A 27,271-nucleotide genomic window follows, 5' to 3' on the forward strand; every position below is an offset into this window, starting at 1 on the left:
TCTGCAGTTCCTCGTTCGCCCTCCAGGAACGGAGCTGTAGGAATCATCATTCCGGCTAGAAGGACGAGCAACCCTATGCTGTTTACATTTCCCTCCTTAAATTTATGAGAACGTGGCTGATTATTCCCACCATGGATTTTAACCACGTGTGACATGCTGGGTGCTAGCCTCATGACAGGCCTGGGCCCCTATGTCACCTGCCTGCATTCATCCCAGTCAGAACATTATAATACCAATAAAATATCAATAATTAAACGTCACAACGGTGGCCTTACAGTACGTGTTCAGCTGGCACTATATCCCGCTCTGCGTCAGTGGGTCAGTATCCCTGGCACTACTCAGCTCACTAATTGTATGTAGTAATTAGTCTGTCTCACAAAATCTAAATGACCTGTTTGGAAAGTTTCCTTTCTAATGTATCGGATTGCTGTTAAGCCCTCCTTACTCAATGGTACAGCAGGGCCTGGGAGTGACCAGGGCACAGGCTGATGGATGTGAGCCGTGATTACCATGCCCTGCAGATAAGTCACCTTGTGAGCTGCCTGGAGATACCTCAGCAAAGTGATGTTTTCTGATGCTTTGGCGGACAGTAGCAAACAGCCATGTGGGCTGGGGTGGCCTGCTGGCCCCATCTCCTGATAGCCACTCCAGCCTCAGCCCCAGGCCCAAGGCATGCTGCCCAGGTTCTGCCTCACCTTTTCGCTCCTTGGCCCTAGATCAGAAGTTTGGTGCATAAGACTTGTCCACGGGAAGCTTGAGGAGAGTGGAAGTCAAACAACCCTATCAATGGTGCTTTTTCCTCTACCTTCCTCACAAGGGCCTCCACTGACGATTCATCTCATTTGGAAATCCAGACTAAGAATGAATGGGCTGGGACTTTGGTTAAGAATCCGCCTGCCAATGCAGGGGACACAGGTTCGAGCCCTGGTCTGGGAAGATCCCACATGCCGCAGAGAAACTAAGCCCGTGTGCCGCAACTACTGAGCCTGCGCTCGAGCCTCTGAGCCACAACTGCTGAGCCCTCATGCCACAACTACTGAAGCCTGCATGACTAGAGCCCGTGCTCTGCAACGAGAAGCCACTGCAATGAGAAGCATGCACACTGCAACGAAGAGTAGCCCCCGCTCGCTGCAACTAGAGAAAGCCCATGCTCAGCAACGAAGACCCAACGCAGCCAAAAAATAAAAATTTAAAAAAGAGTGAATGGGTAGCTTCCTGGACAGTAAGGGTTCACTGTGGCATCCTAGATCCCACCAAGGCCATTTCAGCTGCACTGAAACTCTCAGCCCACCTTCTAACGTGCTGTGCTGAGGGAGGAGGAAACTGAGCGCCAGACATGGTGCCCGACACGATGTCCTTTAAAACGCAATAAACCTCGTGAAATAAACATCCCTATTTTTACATATGAGGAAAGGGAGGCTTAAGTATGTCTAAGCCAGTAAATTGTAAAGCTGGGATCCAAAAAGTGTGAGATTCCAAATACCACATTCTTCTCAATTTCCACATTCTTCTCAATTTCTAATTTCTTCTCAATTTGGGCCTGGGGGGAAAATCAGCTTGTCTGAAAAACTGCATACCTTAAACTATGGATCTAAGAATCAGGAGAAGAAACGTGCCCGTGAAACAGATGTGTGCCTTGTTCCTATGACCCAGTTTAAATCTAAGCTCTCGCTGTGTTTTCAGGGAGCTCTGGTGATGCTTCTCTTCTGCCTGCAGTGAAACTGTGAACCATAAACCCTGTCCCCTACGACGGGACTGTCCCTGTGGACTCAAACAGAACCCCATAACTCATGGTAACAGACTCCTCTAAGGGAGACAAAAGAATTGTACTGCTCAGTTATATAACATCACAGTGTGAATCTCTTTTTTCAGGATTAAGATTAAAAAAAAAAAAAAAAAACTATGAAGAAAACACACAGCACGGCTAACAGATGCCTATCACTGTCTTTCCCTACCAGTAACCACAGTAAGAACCAGAGGGTCACTTCTTGAGGCAAAGCCAGGGTTTAGACCTTGCGAGAGACAGTGTACGATATCCATCCCTGACTGAAGAATCGAGGAAAGGCGCCAGTTTTGGGGTTTGAAAGGCCGTTCCCGAGCACCGCGCAGACTTGGTCCCTCAGAGGCAGCCACGCGGCTTTTGAACACGGCAACACTCTTCTCTCAAGGGCGCTGCAGATTTTATCACCAGCCCCACGCTAAACCGGGTCCTGCTGAGCCTGCAGAATCCAGAAGGAGGTTTCAAAGCCACATCGTGGGACCACCTGCCCTTCCTCTCTCCCCTCGACTGTCCTCCTGGACTGAGCGCTCAGGGGGGCGCTCTCTTCTGTAGATGGGGGGCAGGGGAGACGGCCTCGTTCTTGGGTACGTTTGGGTCCCAGAGCCTCTGGCCTCCCCTCCTGAGCCATGGGGCCAGGCTGTCTTCTGCACTTGATCTCCAGCCAGGAGTCTGTGCACACAGGTGACTGTTTTCTCCGTCGACAAGATGGCGATGACCTGCTTCTCCAGACACGCTGTCCCCTGGGAGTGGGATGTTAAGGCACAACTGAAGGGCCTGTGCGCTGGCTTCACGCTCAGAGGGGAGCCGTCCTTCCCCGCATCCTTGTGCCCACTGAGGCCGTGCCCGTCCGTTAGTGACTAATGGCGGAGGAAGGCGTGCGGGCCTCTCCTGGCCGCACACGCAGAGTCCATTTACCTGGCTGGCCGCTCCTAACTGGAGAACAGCCTCTTATTTTACACTTGCGTGACTTTCAATGCCAACTTCCGCTGCAAGCTGCCAGTGGCCACTGACAAAATTGTCTCACTCAATTATGATGCCAAAGACTGACCTTAACCTGAACCACATGTCGCATGAGGCTGCACATCTGAAATATCTATCCAAGGAGGCTTTTCGGTCATAAAGAAACGGGTAGACTTAACACAGAGGTGAATCTTAGAAGCAACCCGACTCACTGACTTTAAAACTTATAGCAAATCTTGGGGTTCCTTCCCGGGAACAGTCAGCAGAGACCTCAAGCAACACTTCCCAGGAGGAGGCGGGTGTGCCCTCCATCCGGCCCTCCAGCACTTCTCTAAGCCGGCAGTCACCAACTGTTTTTGATCACATAGCTATCAGGAAAAGAGACACGTGTATTTCCAGCACATACTACCCACATTCTGATAAAATGTATGTATGATGTATATGATTAAATCCAGATACTAACTATGAATAAAGGTTGATTTCTTTCTTTTTCTTAGTAAAAACAGAAATAGAAGTCCCACCTTTTCCTTCCCATCCTCCCATGGACTGTCTCATGTAGCCCAGGACTCCAGAAGCAAATGCTGGTGCCTGGCTGTCCTGGCCTCAGCCCCGGGGAGGAGCACTAGGGACACCATCTCAGCGGGCGCTGCTCCGAGGTGTGCGCCTTCCCCGTGAGATCACCCCCAGGAGATGGCGGATCCGTAGTTCCCCGCAGGGTGGACGTTTCCTTCCAGCTCGGATTTGCAATCAGAAGACCTTCAGCTGGAGTCACAGCGTCTGCCACCTGGATCACCATCCCCTCCCGTTAGGCTCCTGCTCGTGCCCCCTCAGCGCACCCTCCTCGCAGCCCCTGAGCCGTCTCTCTACAGCACGCATCACAGTATGTCCCTCTGCCGCTTCAAATTCTCAGTGGCTTCCCAGGCCTCAGGACAAAGTCCCAGCCCCTCCACGTGGCTCTCCTGGCCCTACACCATCCCGGGCTCTGAGCCATCCTGAAATTCCTGCAGTGCCTCAGGTGCACGGTACTCTTGCTGTCAGGCTTGGAACATGCGGTTCCTTCTGCCTGGAACATTCCTCCTGTCTCTTAATCCAACCTTTTCCTCTGGTTCATTCCTACTATGTTTTCAGGTCTCTGCTGAGACATTACTTCTAGAAGTCTTCCCAGACTCTGCCCTCCCTTCCCACACAGCGGGTCCGGTGGCCCTTCTCTGTGCTCTACGATGCCCTGGACCTGCCATGTTTGACGTTGGCCTCACTGTTGTACGTGACCCCTTGACGAATCTGTCTCCCTGCCTTGGTGGCGAGCTCTGCGAGGACAGGAGCATATGCCTGCCTCCTTCACTGTCTGGTGTATAGGAAGCATTCAGAAAGGTTTGCTGAATGATGGAATGAGCTGCAAAGAATGCCCTACCACCTCCTCTCACAAGCCGTCAGGACATATTACTGTGGGGAGGACACAGGCCGAGGCCCATATCTCCCTTCCACTCCCGAGGCCCGGGGATTCTTAGACAACAAGGCTTCTTGCGGTGCCAGGGGCGGGCGGGCGGCGGGTGAGGAGCAGGATGTGAAGGCTCCTCCAGGGGGCCACCTACCTTCACTGTCCCTTCCACTTCCACAAACCAGCGCCTTAACATGGCCTGGATCTGGCCGTCGGTCAGCTCGGGGTTGGCGTTGTGAATTTTCTTCTTGACCAGGTCCTCCAGCAAGAGACGCCTCAGCCTCCAGTAGAAGAAGGTACGGGATGTCTTCCAATCCAGGATGTCCTACACCCAGACAACAATAAGCCTAGTCGCCCCAGCTCGGTGCCCAGAGGGGACTCCACGGGCACAAACCCTACCCTCCAGCGAGTCCCTCAGAGACTAGAGTGGCCACGAGCCCAGTCCCTGTAGACGGCTGCCCAGTTCAGAGCGCAGCCCCACGCCCCACCGACCGCAGCACTGCACAGGGAGGGGCCTGGCCATCGCTCGGCCCACACGGAGCTGAGATGTTCGGGGGTGCAGGGCTCAGACTCCCGGGTAGCAGAGAGCACGGGGCTGCTTTTGAGCAGGCGGTTCAGACAGCTCGCACGCAGGTCAAGTGTGAACTAGCCGCTGCCGGGACCCTGACACTGGGGTAACCCACTGCCTGAGGACCCCGGGGAAGCTGTCCCCAGTGGAGTGCCTGGGAGTCAGTTTCTCGCCAGCAAAATGGAGCCTGCCTCCTGAGGAGTCCCCGGGAACCTAACTCATAAGCTGTTTGAGGATGGTAGTGGGCACAGAAAAAGGGACAAGTCTCGCCAGAAGAACTGAACACGGTTTGATCTGCACCCGCTGTTTTAATGCAGCCCCGAAAGCTCCCTGCATGGGAGCCCGTGGGCACGAGACACACACGGGCTGGCGGCGGGTCTCTGACAAGTCAGGAGAAGCGGCGACCACCGTACTTACGTTGATGACACCCTTCTCCTGCATCCGGCCCGGTGTGTCGTGCAAGTCAGCAAACTGCACGGCCACCTGGCGGTAAATGGGAAGGAGAAAGTCCTCCCGCTCCTTCAGCTTGCTCTCCAGCTCCTTCCGCTCAGCTGCGCTTAGCTCGGGGGTGCCTGCAAGGAGACACACCGTCAGGCGCAGGTGGACCAGGAGCCTCTGCTCAGAAGCAGCCACAGTCACGGGAAGCTCTGAGGCTCAGCTCTCCAACGTCTTCATCGCCTCTGCTGACAACCGGACTCTGCCAGGTGCCAGACCTGTCCCTGTCTTGCCACGGGGCTCCCGTGCCCTCCCTTCCCTGTGGGGCTGACGACTAAGAAAGCAGCCCTGGGGGGGGGGGGGCCCACGCCCCGAGCAGGTGCCAGCCCGTGCCCCTCACCACCGCTCTGACTGACAGCGGGCCCCTCATCTCCACGAAGGGCACCGTGCCATGCCCTGCTGACCAGCACTAGAGCGGCCGGGCTGCTCCGGGTGTGGGACACGCTGGGGGGACACGCCCTGTGCCTCCGCACACAGACCAGCAGCTCTTCTTCCCCACGTCCACACCAGTCACCTGTCCGCCTGGACAGGACCTGATGACTCCTCAGGTCGCAAGCTGCTTTACTTCACAGCTTTAATCTCAGGTCTGCATACTCTTAACCTGAAATTAGTAGAATCCGATCCAATCAGAGCCAGAGGCATGTGTCTCACGCCAGCTCGGGGGATTGGCCAGCCTCCTAGTCTCCTACCTGGGCTGCTACTGCCAGAGCCAACCCCTGACCACAGTGACAAAGATATTCTAGCTCTTGGGCTAAACGCAGAGGAGGAGGGAAATAGAGAAAGGCAGTCCACAAACCCCATTTGGATCCCCAAGCTTATGAGCACATGGCGCCCTTACGCAACAGATGAGTTTGGACTCCTTATAACAAGCAGCCTCCCACCCCCACTCAACAGTGTCCCAGGAGAGGCGCTGCTACGTTGTGCTTTTCTTCCTAATTACTCTCAGAATGGAACTTGCAATCAATACCGAGAATTTATCTGCCTGCCCAGTAAGGAGGAGTAAGTCTAACTGAAAGAGCAATAGGTGACAGCCCCTGGGGTTGGGGACAACTTGAAGTGCTTTGTCACCAAAGCTGACAAATAAATACATGACCACAGGTGATGGGATGCAATAGAGAAAGGTCTATTTCAAGCATGTCTGTCTGGAACGGGCCTTGCTTTCTATGCCACTATGAATCACATGCCATAAACAGCCTTGGGCTGCTGAGTGAGCCGTATTATACCCAAACACGTGTATAACTCTAGTACCTAGCTTCAGTCTTATGAGGTTTTTGGATGCCCAAGTCCACCTTTTTTTAAAAAAAAAAAAACAAAAAACCCATCACTACTTTGAACTGTGATGAAGGGTACAAAGGGCTATCTTTCCTTGGGCTCTCACACAGAGGCAACCACTGACCCATCGCGTTGGGCCCCTGACTCCCCAGCAGCCTTCTTTCCAAACCAGGTAAACAGCATTGGGCACCACACTGTGGGATGAGACGGAGGCCCGTTCATTCTAGGTGGACCTGCCTGGAGGGTTCCGGGGAGGAGAGCTGACCAGCTTCTTCTGAGATGAGATGGTCTTGAGTATAACACCCTTGACAAGGAAGCAAACATTTTTCCTTCTCCAATAAAAGGAACCAAGACTCCTTGGAGAAATGGTTTATTCTGCGGCTGGGGCAGGAGAAATATAAGATGAGCCTGGAGTGTATTGTCACAAAAAGCGGGGAAGTACTCAAAAACTGACTGGGACACGTTAAAAGGACACAGGAACCAGTGTGAAGGTGTTCTGACCGGCTAAATCTGGGACAATTTGAGCATCAGATAGAATATTTATGGAATTAAATAAGAACCCATGAGTCACCCTGACATAAATAATTAAATGAGGGAGAAGGGAAGGGAAAGCCCTCTCTCTCCCCAGACTAACAATAGAGAAGGAATGATGGAATTAGAAAATCACCATTTTGCAGCCATCACAGTCATTGATTCTGCCAAGAATTATCAACACATACTAAAACCAGTGGGTGAGCCTTTGAGGAGGAACAGGATATTTACATAGTTTCAAAGCAGCTCCTTACAAATTACTTACTAATTACAAAGGGGAAGATGGCAACTTTACAGTGGATTAACCCAGTGAACAAAACCTTAGAACAAGTAATCAGAGCTAACCAGCACCAAGAACAGGACAAGCTGACATCACGTGCCTCCTAATACGACATCCTGAGAAGGACATGACATCACTTTTGCAGTATTCCTGCCAAAAATGCATAATCTGAACCTAACCATGGAAAGTATAAGACAGATTCAAACTAAGGAACGCTACAAAAAGTGGCCTGGACTCTTCAAAAACTGTCAAGATCATGAAAGACAAAGACAGGCCAAAGAACTATTCCAGATTAAAAGGGACAAAATACTGGACAACAAATTGCAACATGTGCTCTGAGATTAGATCTCAGATATGGACCAAAAAAAAAAAAAAAAGGCTATAAAGGACATTATTGGGACAACTGGTAAAATTTTAATATGAATTATGGATTATACAGCAGTATTGTATCAATGTTATAGCTTCTGATTTTTCTTTTTTTTTTTTTTTTGCGGTACGCAGGCCTCTCACTGTTGCGGCCTCTCCCGTCGCGGAGCACAGGCTCCAGACGCGCAGGCCCAGCCGCTCCGCGGCATATGGGGTCCTCCCGGACCGGGGCACGAACCCATATCCTCTGCATTGGCAGGCGGACTCTCAACCACTGCGCCACCAGGGAAGCCCCTAGCTTCTGATTTTAATAAATGTATTTTGCTTATGTAAAAGAAAGTCTGTGTTCTTAGAAACACACACTGAATATTTATGGATAGAGGATCGTGATGTCTACAGATTAGCTCACACAGTTCAAAGAAAACACATATGTGTGCAGAGAGAGTGAGCGAGGGAGCTTGTGCATGTGAAAATTTTAAAGCAAGTCGAAGAAGTTAACAGTAGGTGAACTGGAGAAAAGGGCATCAGAAGTTCCTTGTACCATTCTTGTAACTTTCCTGTAAAATTATATCAAATGGAAAGTTAAAAAAATAAGTACAACTAAAAAAAAAAATGTATCCTGGCTCCCCAGTGCATATAATCAGTAATCAAAGCTAATATTTACAGGGCACTGGGCACTGTTCTAAGTGCTTTACATCTATTAACCCATTTAATTCTACGACAACCTTATGAGGTTGGTGTTCCTATTCTCCTCCTCTTACAGGTGAGGAAACTGAGGCATTGAGAATTTATGTAACTTACCAAGGTCACAAAGCTAGAAAGGGGCAGAGGCAGGACCCGGATGCAGCAGCTTGGCTCCCACAGCTTTTGAACACTGTGTTGTGTGTGTTTCTGGCTTATGTGTACAAGCGCTTCGGTACTGGTATCCCTTTAACTTCAGAAAAGGCTAAATGAGGATGGCAGACTCCTGCCTGATAAAGCTGAGGTTCCACCTCAGTCCCACCCCACGACTAGACCGAGACGGCATCTCCAATAATTCCCATTCTGTATGCACGTCTCTAGGGTAGCGCCTCCTGTTACAGACATACCTAGAGAATACTTTATTGCTAAAAAATGCCAAAACAAGTATAAAAACATCAAAACATAACATCAAAGATCACTGATCACAGATCACCATAAGAAATAGAATAATAATGAAAAAGTTTGAAAGCACAGTAGAGCGAGTTATACCTGTACTGTATTTGTTATGGGGAAATCAAACAATGCTATCAAGCAGGACTGCACACTACAGAGAAATCGTTTGTGAAAGGAAGAGTCAATCGATGCAGCAAACCTCACTGGTGTCTTATTTTAAGAAATTGCCACGTCCATCCCCCCCACCCTTCAGAGACCACCGCCCTGATCAGTCAGCAGCCACTAACGTCGAGGCAGGACCCTCCACCAGCAAAAAGATTATGATTCACGGAAGGCTCAGATAATGGTGAGCATTTTTTAGCGCTAAAGTATTTTAAATTAGAGTATGTACATTGTTTTTCAGATATAATGCTCTTGCACACTTATAGTGTAAACATAACTTTTCTATGCACTGGGAAACAAAAGAAAGGTCACGTGACCCGCTTTATTGCCCTATTCACTTTATTGTGGTGGTCTGGAAGTGAACTCGCGGTATCTCTGAGGCACTGAGAGATCATCAGGTAAAATCACAGCCCTGCTGGGGGGCGGGGGGTGGCAGGACCGTGAATATGGCTGAACAGGGACTTCCAGACCCTCAAAACGTTCTCCCTCAGGGTCAACAACATATATACATAGATGCGCTCCGTATACAACACACGCCATTTATCGAGCATTTCCTATGCGCCAGGCACTGCACTCCATGATTTTAGGATCACACAGCTCGTAAGTCACCACGCGCAGTTCAGACCCAGGTCTGGTCAGCTGCTAACACTGCTGCCAAGTGGAACACCTCAGAGTTACTGAACGCTTTCCAAGTTGCTTCAGATACATCATCTCTAATCTTTATAATAACCCAACCTTACAGACAGGGTCTCTGCTTCACAAATGAGAAAACCAAGGCTCTGAAACGTAAAAGTAACTTGCCCAATGACACCCAGCTCTTAAGTAGAAAAGTCAGGATTTACCCTTGGGTCTGGCTGTCTCTGAAGCCTGTGTTCTTCTACATTAAATGGTACTGAAAGTGGCCAAGCAGGAGACCTGGCAGTGGCCACAGAAGGGCAATTAGCTGGAGAGTTTGGTTCATTGTGTTAGGAGGAGTTAAGAGCACAGCTCAGCACTGGGTGCAGAGCAGGGGGACTTCTGCGCTTAGGAACAGAGCACTGGGGGAATAAGACCGTGGCTTTACCCAGTTGGAGGGACAGAGGAGGCTAATTCCCCTAACAAAATTCTCATCCACCCAATCAAGCTATCCTAGAGCTCTGAAAGAATACCAAAGTAAACACCTACAATACTCTGGCCCTCCTGAGTGAGACTAGGAAGATCCCAGAACATTCCCCCAAAGCCCGTGTTGTCTGATTCCTTCGGTGATGCCTCTGATTGCCGTTCAAGACCTACCTCAAAAAAGCATCAAAGCAAGGAAAAGACAGAAGTAGAGAATGTATGTAATTTTAAATGCCCATGAGAAAGAGAAAGATTTGTGTGCTCTGTTTTAAGGGGGAAAAAAAGGTTTTCTACATTTTATTTTCTAAAAATCAGAGGCTGCTCTTAAGCTAGTTTTACACCCTTCTGTAGCACAGCGAGGGCCCCTCTCCTTGTACAGCAAAGCAGCCAGCCCCAGTAATGATTTAGGGGAGATTAACACATATGTCAATGTCTATTTTCTGCTTAATTTAAAAGCAGCGTCTATAAAGATTTTTGACTTCTGAACCCTGCTCTCCTGAAAGAAAGAAGGTAAGAATGAGGAGGGGGATAAAGAGTGATTATCCCATCATTGATCATTTGTCAGGAGCATTTCTTATTCACTGGACTATTGTAAAAAGCTAAGCTCTCGATCAATCCTATAAGCTCCCTGTACAATTAAATATCTTGGAATGGTTTTCTTTCTTTTCTAGCCAGATTGCAGGGCCTCAGGGTTTTTAGGAAAGCAAGCCAGTGTGTGTGCATGTGTGAGTGTGTTTAAGAATATGCTACAGAGAGGAAAGTCATTCTTTCTAGAATCCTACTTTAGGAAAAGGCTGAAATGGGAAAAGGGAAAAGAGAGGTCGGTCACTCCCATGCCTTCTTTCCCAAAATAAAGAGTCCCCGTGAGATCCTAAAAATCCAGCCTTACAATTAAGAATGTTTAGGGGCTTAGACGCAAGAAGAGGTATTACTGGTGACCAAATGAAAGCTAACATTATTGAGATGTTACCATACACTCGTACTGTTTAAGTACTTTTCATCTCATTTCATCTTCACGACAACCCTAAAAGATTGCTGTGATCTTATCGTTGGGGAAACTGAGGCACGCAAAAAAAGTGAAGTAACTTGTCCGAGGCCACAAAGCCAGGAAATGATGGAGCTGGGATTTGGGCTTAGGCAGTCTGGCTTCAGAGTCCATGCTTTTTAAATGAAACAAGTTAAACTGACCTGCACGTGTCCACAGGACAGCAGCCTGTCAGGTGTTCCAGGGGCCAGGACATAATGAAAAGCCACATCTCTCCTCCATGGGGTCAAAGCTGAAGAGAAGCTTCTGAGGAGCCCGCTGATTTCTGCGGCAGGAGGTGCTTTGACCCAGCCTTGACCCTGGGGGAGGGCGGGAGGTGGCCAGCCTTACCGTGCCGATGAGCAGACCACGGAGTATGATCTGGGGGGAGGGTGAGACCTTCAGAGCTCAGAATAAAAATCAGAGTGGTGGCTAAAAATTCTCTGCCAAAGGCACGAGGTGACCTTGCAGAAATCTCTTTCCTTTTCTGAGCTGTTTCTCATTTATGTAACAACCATCCTAATCTGGCAAACAGGAAAAAGGATGTGATATTAAAGTGTGTGTTCTTTTGATTCTTAACTTTTTTTTTTAGTTCTATCAAGAAGCCTATGTAAATATAAACCCAATTTTAACTTTCATGTGCCCTTCCTCCTCCTCTGAAGAAGAAGGCAATTTGCTGTGATTGGTTAAATACTTATGATGCTAAAGAAAAGAACTAGATCACCCTCCCCACTAAGCTCCTGAATATCTCAGATATGAGAACACATACCCATTCCTCAACCTTAAGATTGAAAAATCAGCATAAAAAAGACTGGAATCTTATTAAGATTCAGAAGTACAAACATAAGTAGCTGTTTAAAAGATCTATGTAAACACATTTTCTATGTTGAAAGAAATTTCTCTAAAATACAGTAAGATAGGGTGGAAAAAAAAAAAACCTGCAAAACTATTTCCGTATCCATAACAGGTGTGCCTTTCTTTACACAAAAGCATTCTTGAAAAACTGCAGAAATCAGATCCTGTTTTAAAATGCCTTAAGGGAGCTATTTAGAAGGAACCCTGCAGCGAATCCTTTGGTAAAGCAAATAATCCTTTTGTAATGGGAATAATTTCTCCCAGTGTATCTAGTTTTTTTTTAAATCCCATTTTCATATATCTGCTTTTCTTCAAAGGGGGCCATAACTATCTAAATACAACTGTATATGCATATTGATTTTAACAGCAATCCTCTCAAGGGATGTTTAACCCTGAGGTTCCTTGCGATGGCGTTAGTGTTCTACTGTTCATATTTTTAAAAATCATTATAGTAAAGCCAGAGATTTCCAAATGGGGATTAAAAAAATATATTAAATACATTACTCCCCCTGCAGCCTTGTCCCCTGTGCCCCCATGCAAACACCCCACACAAAAGCACAGAATTCTCTGAATTCTAGTGGCAATTAAGCCTGGCAGTCTGTACTATTTTCTTTCTCTAAGTTGCTCTTCCTCAGTCTGGCAGGAGGGAGGACAAGGATCTGGGTCATCTGGGACCAAGTGGCGAAGAGGGTCCCTCTGACAAGTTCTCATGACAGCCTCAGGCAGGCAGAAGCTTAGGTTTTACAGTCTAACAGAATGCCTGCCAGGTCCCTCCAGCCTGAGGGAATTGTGACTCACTCCTTCCTGGGAAGAGGCAAGCCCAGATGCTTCTATAAATACAATCAGATCACACCAAAAGGACGACCCCCTTCTCCTTCCCAGAAAATGTTGTCACTACTGCACTAAATTGCATCAAGCCAAAGAGCTTCTGAATCGGTGTGACAGGTGGGTTTTAAGCTGCTGCTAACTTAAGGGAGGATCCCATCATCTCTACCTTCATGATAGAAAGTCTTACGTTGTTCCTCAGCAGGCTACCTACTAAGGAGCCCAGTGTTTGGGGACCTCGGTGCCAGGGAGGACACTCTGTGTACAACAGGGGAGAGGGCCAGAGGCCACTCCCCAGGCTGAGTATTAGGACTTCTTTCTTTCCCATGATCAACTTTCCAGGTAAGGACACTGCTTTGTGCCTCAAATAAGCAACCTGAGCTCTTTTCAGCTTACAGCATCTTGAAGAGGGCACAAGAGAGAGAAAAGCACACACAGCGCAGAAACTTCGATCACCTCTGCCAGAAAAGCAGCTTAACCCTTGAGTCCCCTTAACTCAAGGAAGTATCCATTTCCTGTCATCCCGCCGGCTAAAGAGAAGGCTTGGGAGTGAGGCATTCCTGAGGATTTTCAGACACATGTATCCTCACTTGCAGCCAAAATACTCCATCTACCTACGCCCAGGGTGCCTCAGGCCGGGAGGCGTGTGGGGTGTGGGCTAGGGCCTTACGGCCAAGCAGGGGCCAGCAGTGGTGCTCGCTGCTGCCCGTGTCAGACCGCCACTCCCAGAACGCGCTCCGTCCACGTGGGCACGGCCAGTGCGCTGCATGGCAGGCTGCCCGGCTGTCTGGGAACAGGGTCACGACCAAGACGTGTGTCTGGAGCAGAATAAAGTTCCACCAAGCGGCTCCTTGGCCCAGGTGCTCTTTGTACCGAGGAGAGGGACGGCGGGGAGCTTACAGTGGCTTCACGCTTGGGCCAGAGGGTTCTCTCTCTACCTAAATTGATTTGTCACTTCCCTCGGAACACAAGAGGAGGATGAGGATCCAGAAGAGGATCTCACATCACAGCATCATGAGGCCAGGCTGGGAAGGCTGTCCTGCTCTAAGGCCGCTCTCCCTGTCCTGGAGGTAAAAGGATATCAGAGAGAGACAGGGAAGCCTTGGACGGCTGCGCTCTGTTTCCAAAGAAGGAATTTAATTTCCTTCAGGCGACCAGAATGGTAGGACATTTTCCTCTCTGCACTGACTCTCCCAAGCCCGGGTTCCGAGAACCCAGGGTCAGAACTGGTCCAGCAATGCAAGACTCTGGTATTTGGTCTGATATCACATTCCTTGCTGGGGTAATTCTTCCCTTTACCTTTATGAGGGACCAAATCTATGTACTATTTTCATACTCTCTGTTATAATCACAGAACTGTAAACTAGTAATTCACCACCTCTACCCAAACTAACTATATAAAATGACTAAAGGCCATTTAAAAAAAATAAGAATCCTGAAAGAGATGACGTTAGCTGTTCAGAAGTTAAATATTATTCATTATCCTTAGAGAGTATTTTGAGCACAGTCGATCACCATGCACTGGTTTGTCTAAGTGACCTGATGGCATGCTCCCCCGTGCAGAGGCCCATTTGGGAAGAGATTGGGAACACAGGACAACATCTACTCCTCAGACGTCCTCCTATGTCAGATTCCTCTCCGTGGAGTTGGCTTCAGATCACAAAGGGAAAGCACTCTTGTTTAAAGAACTTGTTTAGGGACTTCCCTGGTGGTGCAGTGGTTCAGAATCCGCCTGCCAATGCAGGGGACACGGGTTCGAGCCCTGGCCCGGAAAGATCCCACAGGCCGCGGAGCAACTAAGCCCGTGTGCCACAACTACTGAGCCTGAGTTTGAGAGCCTGCAAGCCACAACTACTGAAGCCCACACGCCTAGAGCCCGTGCTCCGCAACAAGAGAAGCCACCGCAACGAGAAGCCCACACACCACAAGGAACAGTAGCCCTCACTCACTGCAACTAGAGAAAGCCTGCGCACAGCAACGAAGACCCAACGCAGCCAAAAATAAATAAATAAATTTATAAATAAATAAATTTATAAAAAAAGAGCTCCTGTTTACTTTTGATCAGGCTTAGTATTCAGCTGAGGTAAGTATCTGAGGAAATCCTGAGAAAAGTAGCACACAGGGAACCAGGATTCCCTTCTGGGCACTAGCGTACATTTACTTTGTACCTTGGATGACTTATTTAACTCTTCCTTCTGCCTCGATCTCCCAATCTGGAAACTGAGGTCATTTTTACCCACTTTGTGAAAAAGCATTTTGGCAGTCTGCTTCTAGGCACTGAGAAAGGAGCCGAAAGCCAATGTGAACCCAAAAGGAGCCAGGTTCACAAATGTTTCTTCTGTTACATCCCCACTGATCTCTTCTGTCACGAACACACCTGGACGTCTATGGTCTCCCTGACTGACTGAGAATACCTGAGACAAGACTGCTTCTTCTTCTTAGGAGGGAAAGGAAACGATGCCAATCACCATGTTTGAACAATGCTTCGCAGATTCAAAGACAGCGCACATTCATCTGATCCCCACGCTGGCTAGGGGGGAGCATCACTCCCCCACTCTCTAGATGAAGAAGCTGATGTTTGGAGAAGTTAAACAACTTACCTGCAAGCAACATACCCAAGACCTGTACGTAGTTATTTTTACTCCAGCTCCACTGCTCATGCCCCAAGCTGCCCTGGGCCAGTGCCTGCTTCACATTTAGCCGACTAAGGATTCTTCCTCTAGAGCCATTTTGGTCAAGGTTAAATAAATATGGTTTTCTTCAATGTGGATAGGAAATTGATTATAAGATGATTTGTAACAAATGATTAAACGGCCATCCCTTGGGAATCTCCTCCTTCTCCCCTTTCCGTGTTTCAAAAGTTAAAGGATGCTGGGTGAATGTGGGAGCGATATCACTTTCCTTCAAGAGAAAGAAGCTTCAGCCCCACACCCCTCACCATCCAGTCATTCGACAAACAGATGTTAGAGAGGATCCCTCTTCCTACCAGCCAGTTACTCTGAAGGGATGATGACAGCCACTGGGGGGTTAAAAAGAGGCAGTGAACCCCCAGGTAATGAGCAGGAATTCAGCAGGCAGTGTAAGATAAATGGAGCTCTCTCTCTGCTGGAGTCAGCATGAACTGTGGCCCTGCGGCTTGTTTGTGGCAAATGGAGTGCGCGAAATATCAAAGGGCAGTGATCCAGAAGGAGACCGACTTTGACGAATTTTAAATTGGCCAGAAAGAAAATCAGGAAAAAAGAAAAAAGAAAGAAGAAGAGGAAAAAAAGAAAATTATGCAATTCGCTGTGTTCTGAAATTGTGGCGTTGCTGCGTTCGTGCAGAATTAGTGGTAAAAACGGCGATGGCGGCGATCGCTGGATGCTGGGAGCGATTATGAGGCATCTAAGTGAGATGCTCATCGGTGGCTGAAGCTTTTAGAGCTCTCTCTGTGTACAGTTGTGAGTAACTTGCTCTTGAGCTGCAGTTACTTTAATTAAAGTGTATGGGGTTGGTCAGAAGTAATTATCCTGTTTGGAGAAGAAAGAGGAAGAAAAACCACCTCAACAATTCTGGGTGGCAATAGATTTTAGAAACAACTTTGCCAATTTCTTGTTGTATGTGTGCATTTCCTATAAAAGGATCAGGCTGCGGTCGGTTAGAGTTATTGGTGGTTGTTTCCTAACGGCAAACAATGGGACACAAACAGGGTTTATGGTAACCCGAGTCGCTGTGTATGGCAAGCAACATTGCGCACGGCTCAGGCCTCTGATGCCAGGACGTGCGGTCTCTAGGGTGAGGGCAGGCAAACTCTCAGAAGTTTCTGTGTCTCTGGATGGTGAGGATGTAAAGAGTTCACAAATGGTACTTTATTAATTAACTTACTACTTGGAACATAAATGAGCTAGCATCTCTTTTTTATGTCTTCCATTCACTGAGTTTCACTACCTTTTAAAGACAATCTCCCTGTTGTCTTTAAAAAACAAAAACAAACCAAACCAACAAACAAAAGACCCTTAAGCCATTATCTTTACTAACAGAGCAGAGGGCTCAATGGGAGACCTGGGCAGAAAATCAGTGTTTTAAGAGACTCTGAAACTCATTCAGACTCTGGACTTGACACAGGGCCCCCACGGTTTAGTCCAATGTTCAAATTGCAAGCGCCTTCCAAAAGCTCCAGAAACAAATGAGCGACACAGTAACGGCTGGAAGCATGGAGTGCAAATGCTCCCAGGGAGTCTGCGGCTCGGCCTCTATTCTAAGTGCACAGTGTACAATTTTTACTGCCATTTCTCCAGCTCAGGATGGCCCCAGGATGCCGCCTGGGTAGGTCTCCGGCTTTTCCATCCTGTGACACTGACTCTTCAGAAACAAGGCAGGCTCGTCCAGAGAGACAAGCAGAAACAGGATACTTAAGCCTAGCATGTTCTCTGCCTGATCAGCCTGCCCCCAACAGCAACTTCCAGCTAATCATTCTTTACAAGGACATCCACAAGCCTAGAAAGATGGACTGTTTGAACTGTAAGGAAATATCAGAAGAAAAAAATCGGGTGACTTTTGCTTTTTTAAGGGCCCACTTTCCCTCCTATTACACACCCTATTTCATTCTACCAGGGTTCTTACCATAGAGAGGACAGTAAATAAAGATGATCATGAATTTGATCAAATGCTTCAGTGCCTCCTCCCCTGGCCTATGAATGCACTCATTACAAATTAGCTGAACGGCTCATTGATTTGCCAGGAGGACAAGCAGACATACCCAATCGCTCAGCCAAGTGGATGTAGACGGGGTCCACCCGACGCATGGTTTTCACCAGATCCTTTCTGCGGAATTTGATTTCTACTGTCCCTTCTGGCTCCAGAACTGATCCCCTGGATCACAGAGAAAGGAAAGGAAACAAAACAAAACAGAAACAGAGGCACTTTAAAGGAAGGAGACAACAGAATGAGGCCAGTTACAATCTGTGGACCAGGAAATAGCTTCATTATGGTTTTACCCACCCACAGTTCACAGAGGGAACCCCAGGGAGAGAAGCAGGCACCAGAGAAGAGTCTAAGTGGGGTACGAGAAAGGCCTGGCAAAAAGCAATTAAAATACTTCTTATTATGACATCGGTCTACTTCCATCTCAAAGGGAGAAGAATACAGATTCCACCACCTACAGCTGATAAGGGTAACAGGAATCATGTTTTTCAGAAAAAAAAAAAAGCTGATGTAGCCGCAGTGGCAGAGGAACAGTCTCCATCACTCAGGCCACGCAATGAGGGAGTGGCGGGGTGCTGACTGGTCCTACACACGGATGGCACCCTGCTGCTATGGAAATGACATAGGTTTCAGGGTCACTTCTAGTGCATACTAATGATGTTCTATTACCAGGAACTTTACCCTACACACCTTTTTTTTTTTAAAGACTTTCTACATAAAAAAAAAAATTACAGCTAATGCTTACTCTGTGCATGGCACTGTTCTAAGGTCAATGTAAAAATCTTTATGACAATCCCATGCCCACTATGAAGTAAGGTACCATGATCCCCATTTCACAGAGGAGGAAACTAAGGTACGGGATGTTAGGAGACTTGTCCAAGGCTAACAAGTGACAGAGCTGGATTTACAACCATACAGTCTTGTTCTAAAGTCTGCAGAGGACTTGTCTCCCATCTGATATCAGATCAGGAGTTAAGTTAGCACTTAAAAGTAAGCCCCTAAGTATAGAACGCTAGCCTAGTGATTTGACAATACAACCACTGGACTCTCTCAAGCAGTTTTTGAAATAAGAGGCTGAAATTTTGGGGAAAAGAGAGACATAGGCCCTCTAATAAAATGATTGGATGTAGGAACTGGCATGGAAAATGTCAAGGAGATATGATGTGAGATTTACAAAAGGGTTGAAAGCAGATCATGAAAGGAAGCTGGACTTAAGTGTTGCAGGTGCCAATGCCTAACAGAAGCTTGGGATTTTCTCTTGCAGTTCTCTTTGTGCTGCAAACACTGTGTTCTCCAGGCCTCCCCGAATGCCAGAGTGAGGCACTGCGCTGTGTGGGAGAAGCTCTGGTTGGAACCACAGAATGCAGGTGCCGTGGTGCACCTCGATGGCCACCCAGGTCGTTCCACAGACAAGGAGAAGCAACCCAGGGAGAGCGAGGACCGCTCCAAGTTCCTCACTAGTCAGCGGCAGGGCCTGGGGAAGCCCCCAGAACTCCAGACTAACAACTCGGTCCTTCCTCTCCACCTTGCTTTAAGCTCCCTCTGCCACATACCTAAGAAAGAGATGATGAATAGGTATATCTGAACAACATACAGGAGAGGGTCTCTCAGAGTCTGGGGGTGCCTGGATAGAGGACCTCATGGTAAAAGAATCTGGGGTGGGGATCACACCGGGAAAGCCTGACTCCAGCCTGGTTCCCTTCTCATGCTGGCGGATGCTTTCTAGAAAGCCTATTTTTCTGACCTTGGAGCCCCCTGCGGATACACAGATTCAAATAAAGGTCCCTTGGTTGTAATGCTCTCCAGGAGGAAACCAACAGCTAGAGGATCCCCCAGAGGCAGTGAGTGGAAACGAGGAAGGAGCACTACCTGCTTTCTCGGTCAGCATACATCTCCATGTGCCGCGGGTTGATGGTGGGGTCAATCACGACCCAGGAGCCACCCCGGAGCTCGGCCTGTGGAGGAATGTAAACCATCACAGGCTGCGAGCACTCCCGTAAGCCATCCACGATGTAAGCGCCAAACTTCAGCACTTGGTCGTACATATCTGTGGAGAATGAGACAAATTAGAAACCATGAAGCAGTGCTTCTGAACATTGCTCACATCGTGACACACAGAGGAATAAGGCTGCTCATGGCCAGAGGTGACAGGTCTGGGGGTGCATCTGCCCCAGGTCCCGTTTGGCCCCCCTGAAGACTAAAGCAATTGGTGTCTCCATCTGTATTCTATTTAAGACTCCATGGGATCTTCAAAAGTATGACAGAAGTGCACTGCCTTTCACCAGATTCGGGGTGCAGGCCCTATGGACTGCATATCCATTTTACATCTTCCCTGAATTTCTGTAGTCAGGTTTCACCACATTAATTCACACTCGCTCTACAAATGTTGAGTATTTTTCATGTCAATATGTGATCTCTCTCACTACATTAAGTTTTCTGAAGGAACTATTCAAGCTCTTTTCAATTCTTCTCATGATACTTAGCATATGATAAGCCCTTAAAAGGCACAGCTAATGGAAATGCATCCTTCAAAAATTTTATCTTCAAAAACTGCATCTTTCATCTTTGCATCCCCAGGGTCCTGTCCAGTGCCTAGAACATAGTTAGTGTTCAGTAAGTGTCTGCTGAATAAATGAGTGAGCACACGCATGCTTTGGAAAGAACACAGCGAGAAAGAAAAAATTAATTCTTTATCAGTTGCGTTTTATCAGGGTACCAATGAGAAGAAAATTTAAGTGCATATGTATTTATTGGAACTATCACACAGCCACATAGAAAGAGGAGCCAGCTCTTTCTTCTGATAAAGAGTACGCTTTGTAATCCCCCCAAGGTCAGGTGCAGCCTGAAGAAAAGGGACCCTTGGTGCATAAACAGAGTCAGTCCTTGGAAAGCAGGATCAGTTATTTATTTCCCAATAATTTATGACTTCTTCCCATTTCCTAGCTCACTGAAGTCTAAACACTGCTGAAGTTTTAGGTTTATGATTCCAGATGTTTAATGAGTATTGCAGTGGAACCAGAGTGGATCCTTTTGAAACACCAAATAACAGGTTCAACTGAGTTCAAACTTTCCTAACAAAGAGAGGATCTCAATTTAGAATAAATCAATCTGGAAACCCAAAGCAAAGAGGCATTTTTCTGGAACTTAAGAGCAAACCAAAGAGAAATTGCTTTCACTGTAGTTACTGGCAAATTAAACCTCTACCTTCTCCAAAGTAAAAATGGCTCTCTGTATAGAAACCATGGGTGAGCACAGTTCTCTGCAAGGCCTATGCCTTTCTCCATTGCTCCAACCTGGCTGGCTGGTCTGTGAAGGAATTCCAAAAACTCAGAAGTTGCCCCAGGAAAAACTCCCTACTCTATGTAGAATGTGAATGGTCACACACTCTGTATATATGATCAGAACAAAGACATTTATTCCTTTGGGAGGAAAGCAAAGACCAAAAAAATTTACTGCTAATTACACAACTGCTGTATGAAGAGCAGGGAATAAAGGACGTTAAGCGCTTTACGCTAATTCCGTGGTTATGAAAATAATTGCTCAGTTCAAATTATTTTAACTAAATTAATTCTTTAGTGGATATTTCAACCAGTGCGACATAATAAAATAATTGTGTAATTAGCAGTACATTTTTCAGTGCTGCCAAGAGTACAGTCTCAGAATGAGTAACAGGAAGGAGTGGCTCTCAACCGTATCATGCGCGGAGAAGAAATGGGAGGTGGAGAGAAAAGGAGAAAGTGAAACAACAGCAAATGGCACCCAAAAAGTCATCCTATGTGAAAAAAAAAGGAAGTTAAGAGGTAAATGACAGCGTTTCCAGCCTCTTCACTCACTTCTGTTTGTTAAAGACATGTCTACATCAAAATCCAGCTCTGTACTACGATGAACGGACTCAGCTCCCAAAAACGGAGAGGACTTTATTAAAAATGTACTTCCATGTATTTAATTAAAACAAAACAAAACAAAACTTAATTTCATAGTAGAAGCAAATTGTTTGGGATAAAGTTGAGTATGTGTGCATTTTATTTTTGTGAAATGGACTTTGGTCCCTCTTTTCATCTTCATGGCCAGCTTACTGTATACGAGGGAGCATGATTACATATACACACACACACACACACACACACACACACACACGTAAATCATTTAATCATCAGAAAACTCTTCTTTTTCTCATACCCAAGTGACAGGTGAGTAAACTGAGGCTTAAGTGAGTAAGTGGCAGAGTTGAGACTTTGAACCCAGATCTCTTTGTCTCTTAAGTCCACATTCTGCTACTTCATTCTTAACCCATCCCTCTTAAGGCGAGGAAAGCGCAGGAGGCTGAAGTAATCTGCCTTCCAGCATCTGATACAAGGGCTCAGTAAAACAGAAGCCAGAAAAGAGACTTAAATAAATGAGTATTTCTAAATGTTGCCTGGATTTTTGGTATGTTCAGAGATATCAGAACTTACACTAGCAGCTCTGTGAAGGGCATGGATCCGACCGCCAAACAATTATCTTCAGGCCCCAAGACTGTGAGTAGAAAAGGGGCATCAAGCTTCATTGAAGCTGACAAGCTTGGGACTTGAAAAAAACGCCTCCATCTAACCTGGAACATCAACACCCCACTATCCGAATCATCAAAACACTCCAAAGGCAACAAAGGCTATTAAAATATAAACAAACACAAATTCTACAATCAACATGCTTGTACTGATTCACAGCTGCCCCAGACCACACATTCCTGAAAGGCAGGTTGAAGCGCTTGGCAACAATCTGACACACATTTGTTTGAAATCTTCATATTTAAGAGACAGAGCAAAAGCATAGCCAAGAGCAGCAGGGGAAGGGGGATCCCCAAGGGTTTAGGCTAGACATCAGTCTATCTAGGGAACTGTAAAGCTATGCATATGCTGACTGTCAATTCTCAGGCCCTGAGAAATGCGATGGGAATGGAAAATACTGAAAGGTTCTTCCTCAGAGAGGGGGGAGCCTGCAGCTTTCTAAGCATTCTGAGCAAAGCACATCTGCATGAACGGTGAGCACATAGCCTTTCCAGCCTGTTCTTAGCACCCAGGCGCCAACCCTGCCTGGAGCCTTCATTGTTACACAACAGGGATACACCACAGCAGCCGCATGTACCAAACAAGGGAGCAGGGCGGTAGGGTGTTTCCACAGTGCTCTGCTCTCTCAAAACTGGAACAGATCTTATTGGCTTGAGGCGAGATTATCTGTTAGAAGCTGAAGGTAGACATCAGGCATACACAAGCTGCATACACATAATGTCTCTCACGAGTTCATTATGGCCGGCTGACACTGCATTTCAACATCCAAGTAATCAGAGACTTTATAATAGACTTTCATTCCAGTTAAAGTTTTCAATAAATGTTTTTTATTGTTATTTATAACCTGTCCCAGGAAAAAATAATAAGTATAACATGAAAAGCCAACTGAGAGTGACCCTGTAGCACCAGCAGTGAGGCAGCTTAATATCACTGGGATTTGCATCCTATCAAGCTATTCATGCTGAGGCTGGGACCCTGGTGCTAATTTCTAGTAAATTTCATGCTTGATGTCTCCCTGTTGTGGGTCATTGCCGGTTCGTCTAAATAAACTGCTTCCAAATGGCTCTTCCATCTAAATATTCAGCCAGTTTTTATAATTTAATTTTGCATTATGCTGAATAGCCTTCCGGCCAGATAGAGCTCATTGGAAAAAAAGCACCAATACCATCTTGACGTGCTTTTATTTATTTATTTATATTTTTACTGCTTGAATTAGACCTCCTAGGCCGACTAGTAAAGAGGTTATTTTTCCCCCCTCCACTAATGTCAATTTTCAGCATAGCAAGAGCTGTCTCTAATCTTTTCCTACTCATTACACACAATTTTGGAGTCATTTTACCCACAGTGCAGTCGGCTCCTGGCTGTGTGTTTGTGTGCACTCAGGGATGGCATAATTGTTTATTTTCCCTCCCTGCAGAATCCCCAGCCAGTATTGAAACCAAAACTGCAAACATCTCCCCAAGGGATATGGAATGACTCTCAGCTTTGGTCCCTTTACATGAGATAATACATAGAAAACATCCTGGCCTGCATGTAACTATGAAAGGGGGGTGTTCCTCCCCTCCTACTTTCACACTGATCTCCATCTTCCCCAAAGCTTATCTGTCTTAAGTGACGTGTAAACGGATGCAGCAGCAGCACCAAAATTCAGAAGACAGAGCTGGTCCTGCTCCACATCAGGCCAACAACTCGTTTTTGATCAGGGACGGGGGTGGGGGTGGGGAGTTACTATTTAATGGGTATAGACTTTATGTCGAGGATGATGAAAAAGTTTTGGGTACAGACAGTAGTGATGGTTACACAACATTGTGAATGTATTTAATGCTGATGAACTGTACACTTACAAATGGTTAATAGGATAAATATTATGTATATTTTACAATTAAAAACCCATAACTCATTTCTGAGTTCTTGCAGTTTCCTGTCACAATAACCCCAAAGCAGAGGGGCGGTAGGTGGATAATTACTTTCTCAGGAACCTAGATATTCTATTCTTGGGATATTCTAGTAGATCTGGTTCTGGCCCTAGGCTCTAAATTGTGCTACAGGAAGTAAGACAGGTCTGTGTTCTCATTTTTTAGCTAAATGATCTTGGGAAATTTACTTAACCTAAGTCTCAATTTATGCAAATTGTGGATAATAATATAACTTACCCCTTAGAGGTGCGTGTTGTGATGATTATGTAAGATAATGCATGTAAAATGGTTAGTGCAGTTTCTGGTGAAAAGAGCCCAATGAATCTGAATTGTTGATGCTCTTATGGTTATAGGGCGGGCAGCCAATCTGGGCCTGAGCCAAAATACGTCGCAGAACTAAAGCTTCCCCTACAAGCGGCACATCACAAACTTTTGAGCTCTAAATTCGTTAGGACAAAATAGCCAGGCTGACGTCTCCTAAGTAATGTCAGGATGAGTGAATTCTCAATGGCTTCCCAGAAGAGAGGTAACTGAGGAGTCATAGCATTGCCTTCTCTCCCAAGTCAATGTAAATCTTACAGCCAGGGAATCTGGGATCAAGTGAAATCTGATGCTAAACGCATCTCATATACATAAATGAAAGGGATTTCAGCCACCCCCTCCCCTGCCCCCATACAGTATCATCCTCCTTTGAACACTGTGGTTATTATTATTTTTTTTTACATCCTTATTGGAGTATAATTGCTTTACAATGGTGTGTTAGTTTCTGCTGTATAACAAAGTGAATCAGTTATACATATACATACGTTCCCATATCTCTTCCCTCTTGCGTCTCCCTCCCTCCCACCCTCCCTATCCCACCCCTCCAAGGCGGTCACAAAGCACCGAGCTGATCTCCCTGTGCTATGCGGCTGCTTCCCACTAGCTATCTATTTTACGTCTGGTAGAAACACTGTGGTATTTTGTTTATACTTTATACATTATGGGTCTAACTTTCTGCACAAGACATTCTTCTTGACTCCTTCAGGCTTCAAGACTCTTTTCTGACTTATTTTTGTTTTCTGTGAAGTAGCTAGCTAGCATAGCTCCTTGCACATAGGAACTCAATAAAAATGTGTAGGATTGACTTATTTAACCTATACTCTCAATATCTCATGGTATTTCCACTGATTTATTATCTTGGTCAAAAAGTAATTCACCTGGAATAGCTTAGGAAAGTATACAAACCCTAATTTGCATGTACAGTCCACGTCTCCCCAAAGAAAGTGCAAAATGTGGTAGCTGTCCAGTAAATATAGACAAAGGGGACCTTTTCAACTAAAACAAAAAACAAAAACAATCGCCCTACTCATCTACATTTGGGCAGGGAGGCTGGCCATACAGGCAGGGGTTTTCTTAGCCAGGTAAGGGAAAGTTGCTGGCATGAGGCTCTAACCTCTCTCCACGCACAGCTGATAACCTATAAAAGGGTAACTTCCCCAAGCTTTTCCTCCCTCAAAGCTAGAGATGCTCCTGCCCCAAGCTACTTCTGGGTGCCTTACTGAGAGTTCATTCTTTCACATTTTACATGTCCTACCTCTGATCACTCCTTTCACTCCAGCAGTACCAACTCCTCCCTCCGTCTATTCCCCTAATCCATTCTAGGGTTTTCCCTGAGGAATAAAGTTGACACTTATCAGCATACTCCTCCCCTCCCGGCATGTGGTCTCTGGCCTCCGCCTGGCCACGAATCTCTGGCCATTGGGGAGAAAGCTTCACAACCCTTGAGAGGTAGCGGGTGTTTCCCTGAACCATTCACACGGAGGATTCTCAGTGACTGGCACTGAGCAGAGCCTTTATAATAATGGTCTAATATGCTGGAGCCACAGGCCCAGGGCTGTTGTTGGATAATAATAAAACATATCACGAACTGCCACAAAGGGAAAGCCTCCGGTATAGAATTTGTTCGTTTTCTTCTGGTGACAGCTAATTTCAGTATCTATCTTGGTCATCATAGAGCATTAAAGACGAACACCAACAAAGAGTATGCCCAGAAAAGAGGGACAGAGACTAGGACAATTGTATTTCCCCAGGACCATCAGAACAGTCCATCACTAAGCTGTGAAAGCTGAATCAGCAGTCCACCTACATAACGCCTAGATAGCTCTGAAATTTTGTATGGAATTGTAAAAATCGAATTTTCCCATTCAAGTTACAACTCAGAAGATATCTCAGAGGGAGCATAATCGCCCAAAAACCTAGGCTGATGTGCTACCAGGACACTCACATAAACCCAGCATAAACCCTTCCTCCCCCCGCTGCAGTGTTCAAGGGAATCAGTGATGCCCCTGCAGCCCAGGGCCAGGCCAATTACCTTTCATCCCACCAGAGAAGCCTCTCCAGTTGGCAAAGACCATCAGAGGCAGCCCTTCACGGTTGAAGTCCTTGATAGCCTGATAGGTCTTAAACGCAGAATCCGGGAACCAAACCTGGCCAGCCTGCTGGATTATCTATTAGGAAAAGCCAAAGAAGAAGACACAATTAACAACACAGTTTGAAGGGGAATCTCTCCTGGGAGAATAAAGTATTACTGTGAAAAATTCAAAATCAAACCAAACCAAAGTTGTTGTTCATCAAGATCATCCTTGAAATAAAAAAGAAGAAAGGATCCTGGCTCTTTGACTTTGTTAAATACTCCTCTTCCTAAGTCTTGATTCCACCACCTACCCCTCCTTAGTCCAAGGGGGAAACCTTACTGCTTCCAAAGGAAGGATGCAGCCTGAGGCATCCTCCTTCCAGGCTTCCCAGGGCAACTTTAAGTGACTCGACCACACAGCTCCAAGCAAGCCCCCTGGTCAGAGTCTCCACGTGCTCTCACCTCTGTGCCTGGTACAGCTTCCCTGTATTGTGCTTAGTCAGCGGCACTTGAGGTAGCCCTGATGCATAAGCTCCTCTCATCTCCCTGACCCTTTGTCAGGCTGTGAAGACTTAATCCACCCTTTTGAAAAGGATGGGACTTCCCTGGTGGCACAGTGGTTAAGAATCCGCCTGCCAGTGCAGGGGACACAGGTTCGAGCCCTGGTCTGGGAGGATCCCACATGCCGCAGAGCAACTAAGCCCGTGCGCCACAACTACTGAGCCTACGCTCTAGAGCCCACGAGCCACAGCTACTGGAGCCAGCATGCCACAACTACTGAAGCCCACGCGCCTAGAGTCCGTGCTCCGCAACAAGAGAAGCCACCGCAAGGAGAAGCCCGCAGCCTGCAACTAGAGAAAAGCCTGCATGCAGCAACGCAGACCCAACGCAGCCAAAAAGAAAAAAAGAAAAAGAAAGGATGGGCTGTGGCTTTCACATTTG

At 46.8% G+C, this 27,271-nt stretch overlaps 1 protein-coding gene across 11 annotated transcripts in view; it reads right to left on the reverse strand.

The window, feature by feature from the left end:
* ACACA (acetyl-CoA carboxylase alpha) overlaps positions 1 to 27,271 on the reverse strand; it is a 239,721-nt gene that overhangs the window by 13,016 nt on the left and 199,434 nt on the right. For all 11 annotated transcript variants that reach the window (XM_027087339.1, XM_027087346.1, XM_027087341.1 and 8 more), the window contains 5 exons: positions 26,288 to 26,423; positions 19,341 to 19,518; positions 17,527 to 17,639; positions 5,164 to 5,318; positions 4,333 to 4,503 (listed from right to left, as the gene is read on the reverse strand). In XM_027087339.1, the coding sequence (XP_026943140.1) occupies positions 4,333 to 4,503; positions 5,164 to 5,318; positions 17,527 to 17,639; positions 19,341 to 19,518; positions 26,288 to 26,423 (753 nt within the window). The remainder of the gene's footprint in view (positions 1 to 4,332; positions 4,504 to 5,163; positions 5,319 to 17,526; positions 17,640 to 19,340; positions 19,519 to 26,287; positions 26,424 to 27,271) is intronic.

The sequence above is a fragment of the Aethalodelphis obliquidens genome, unplaced genomic scaffold (genome assembly GCF_003676395.1).
Source record: "Aethalodelphis obliquidens isolate GAN/ISIS:26980383/991018 unplaced genomic scaffold, ASM367639v1 scaffold58, whole genome shotgun sequence".
Lineage (NCBI taxonomy): Eukaryota > Metazoa > Chordata > Mammalia > Artiodactyla > Delphinidae > Aethalodelphis > Aethalodelphis obliquidens.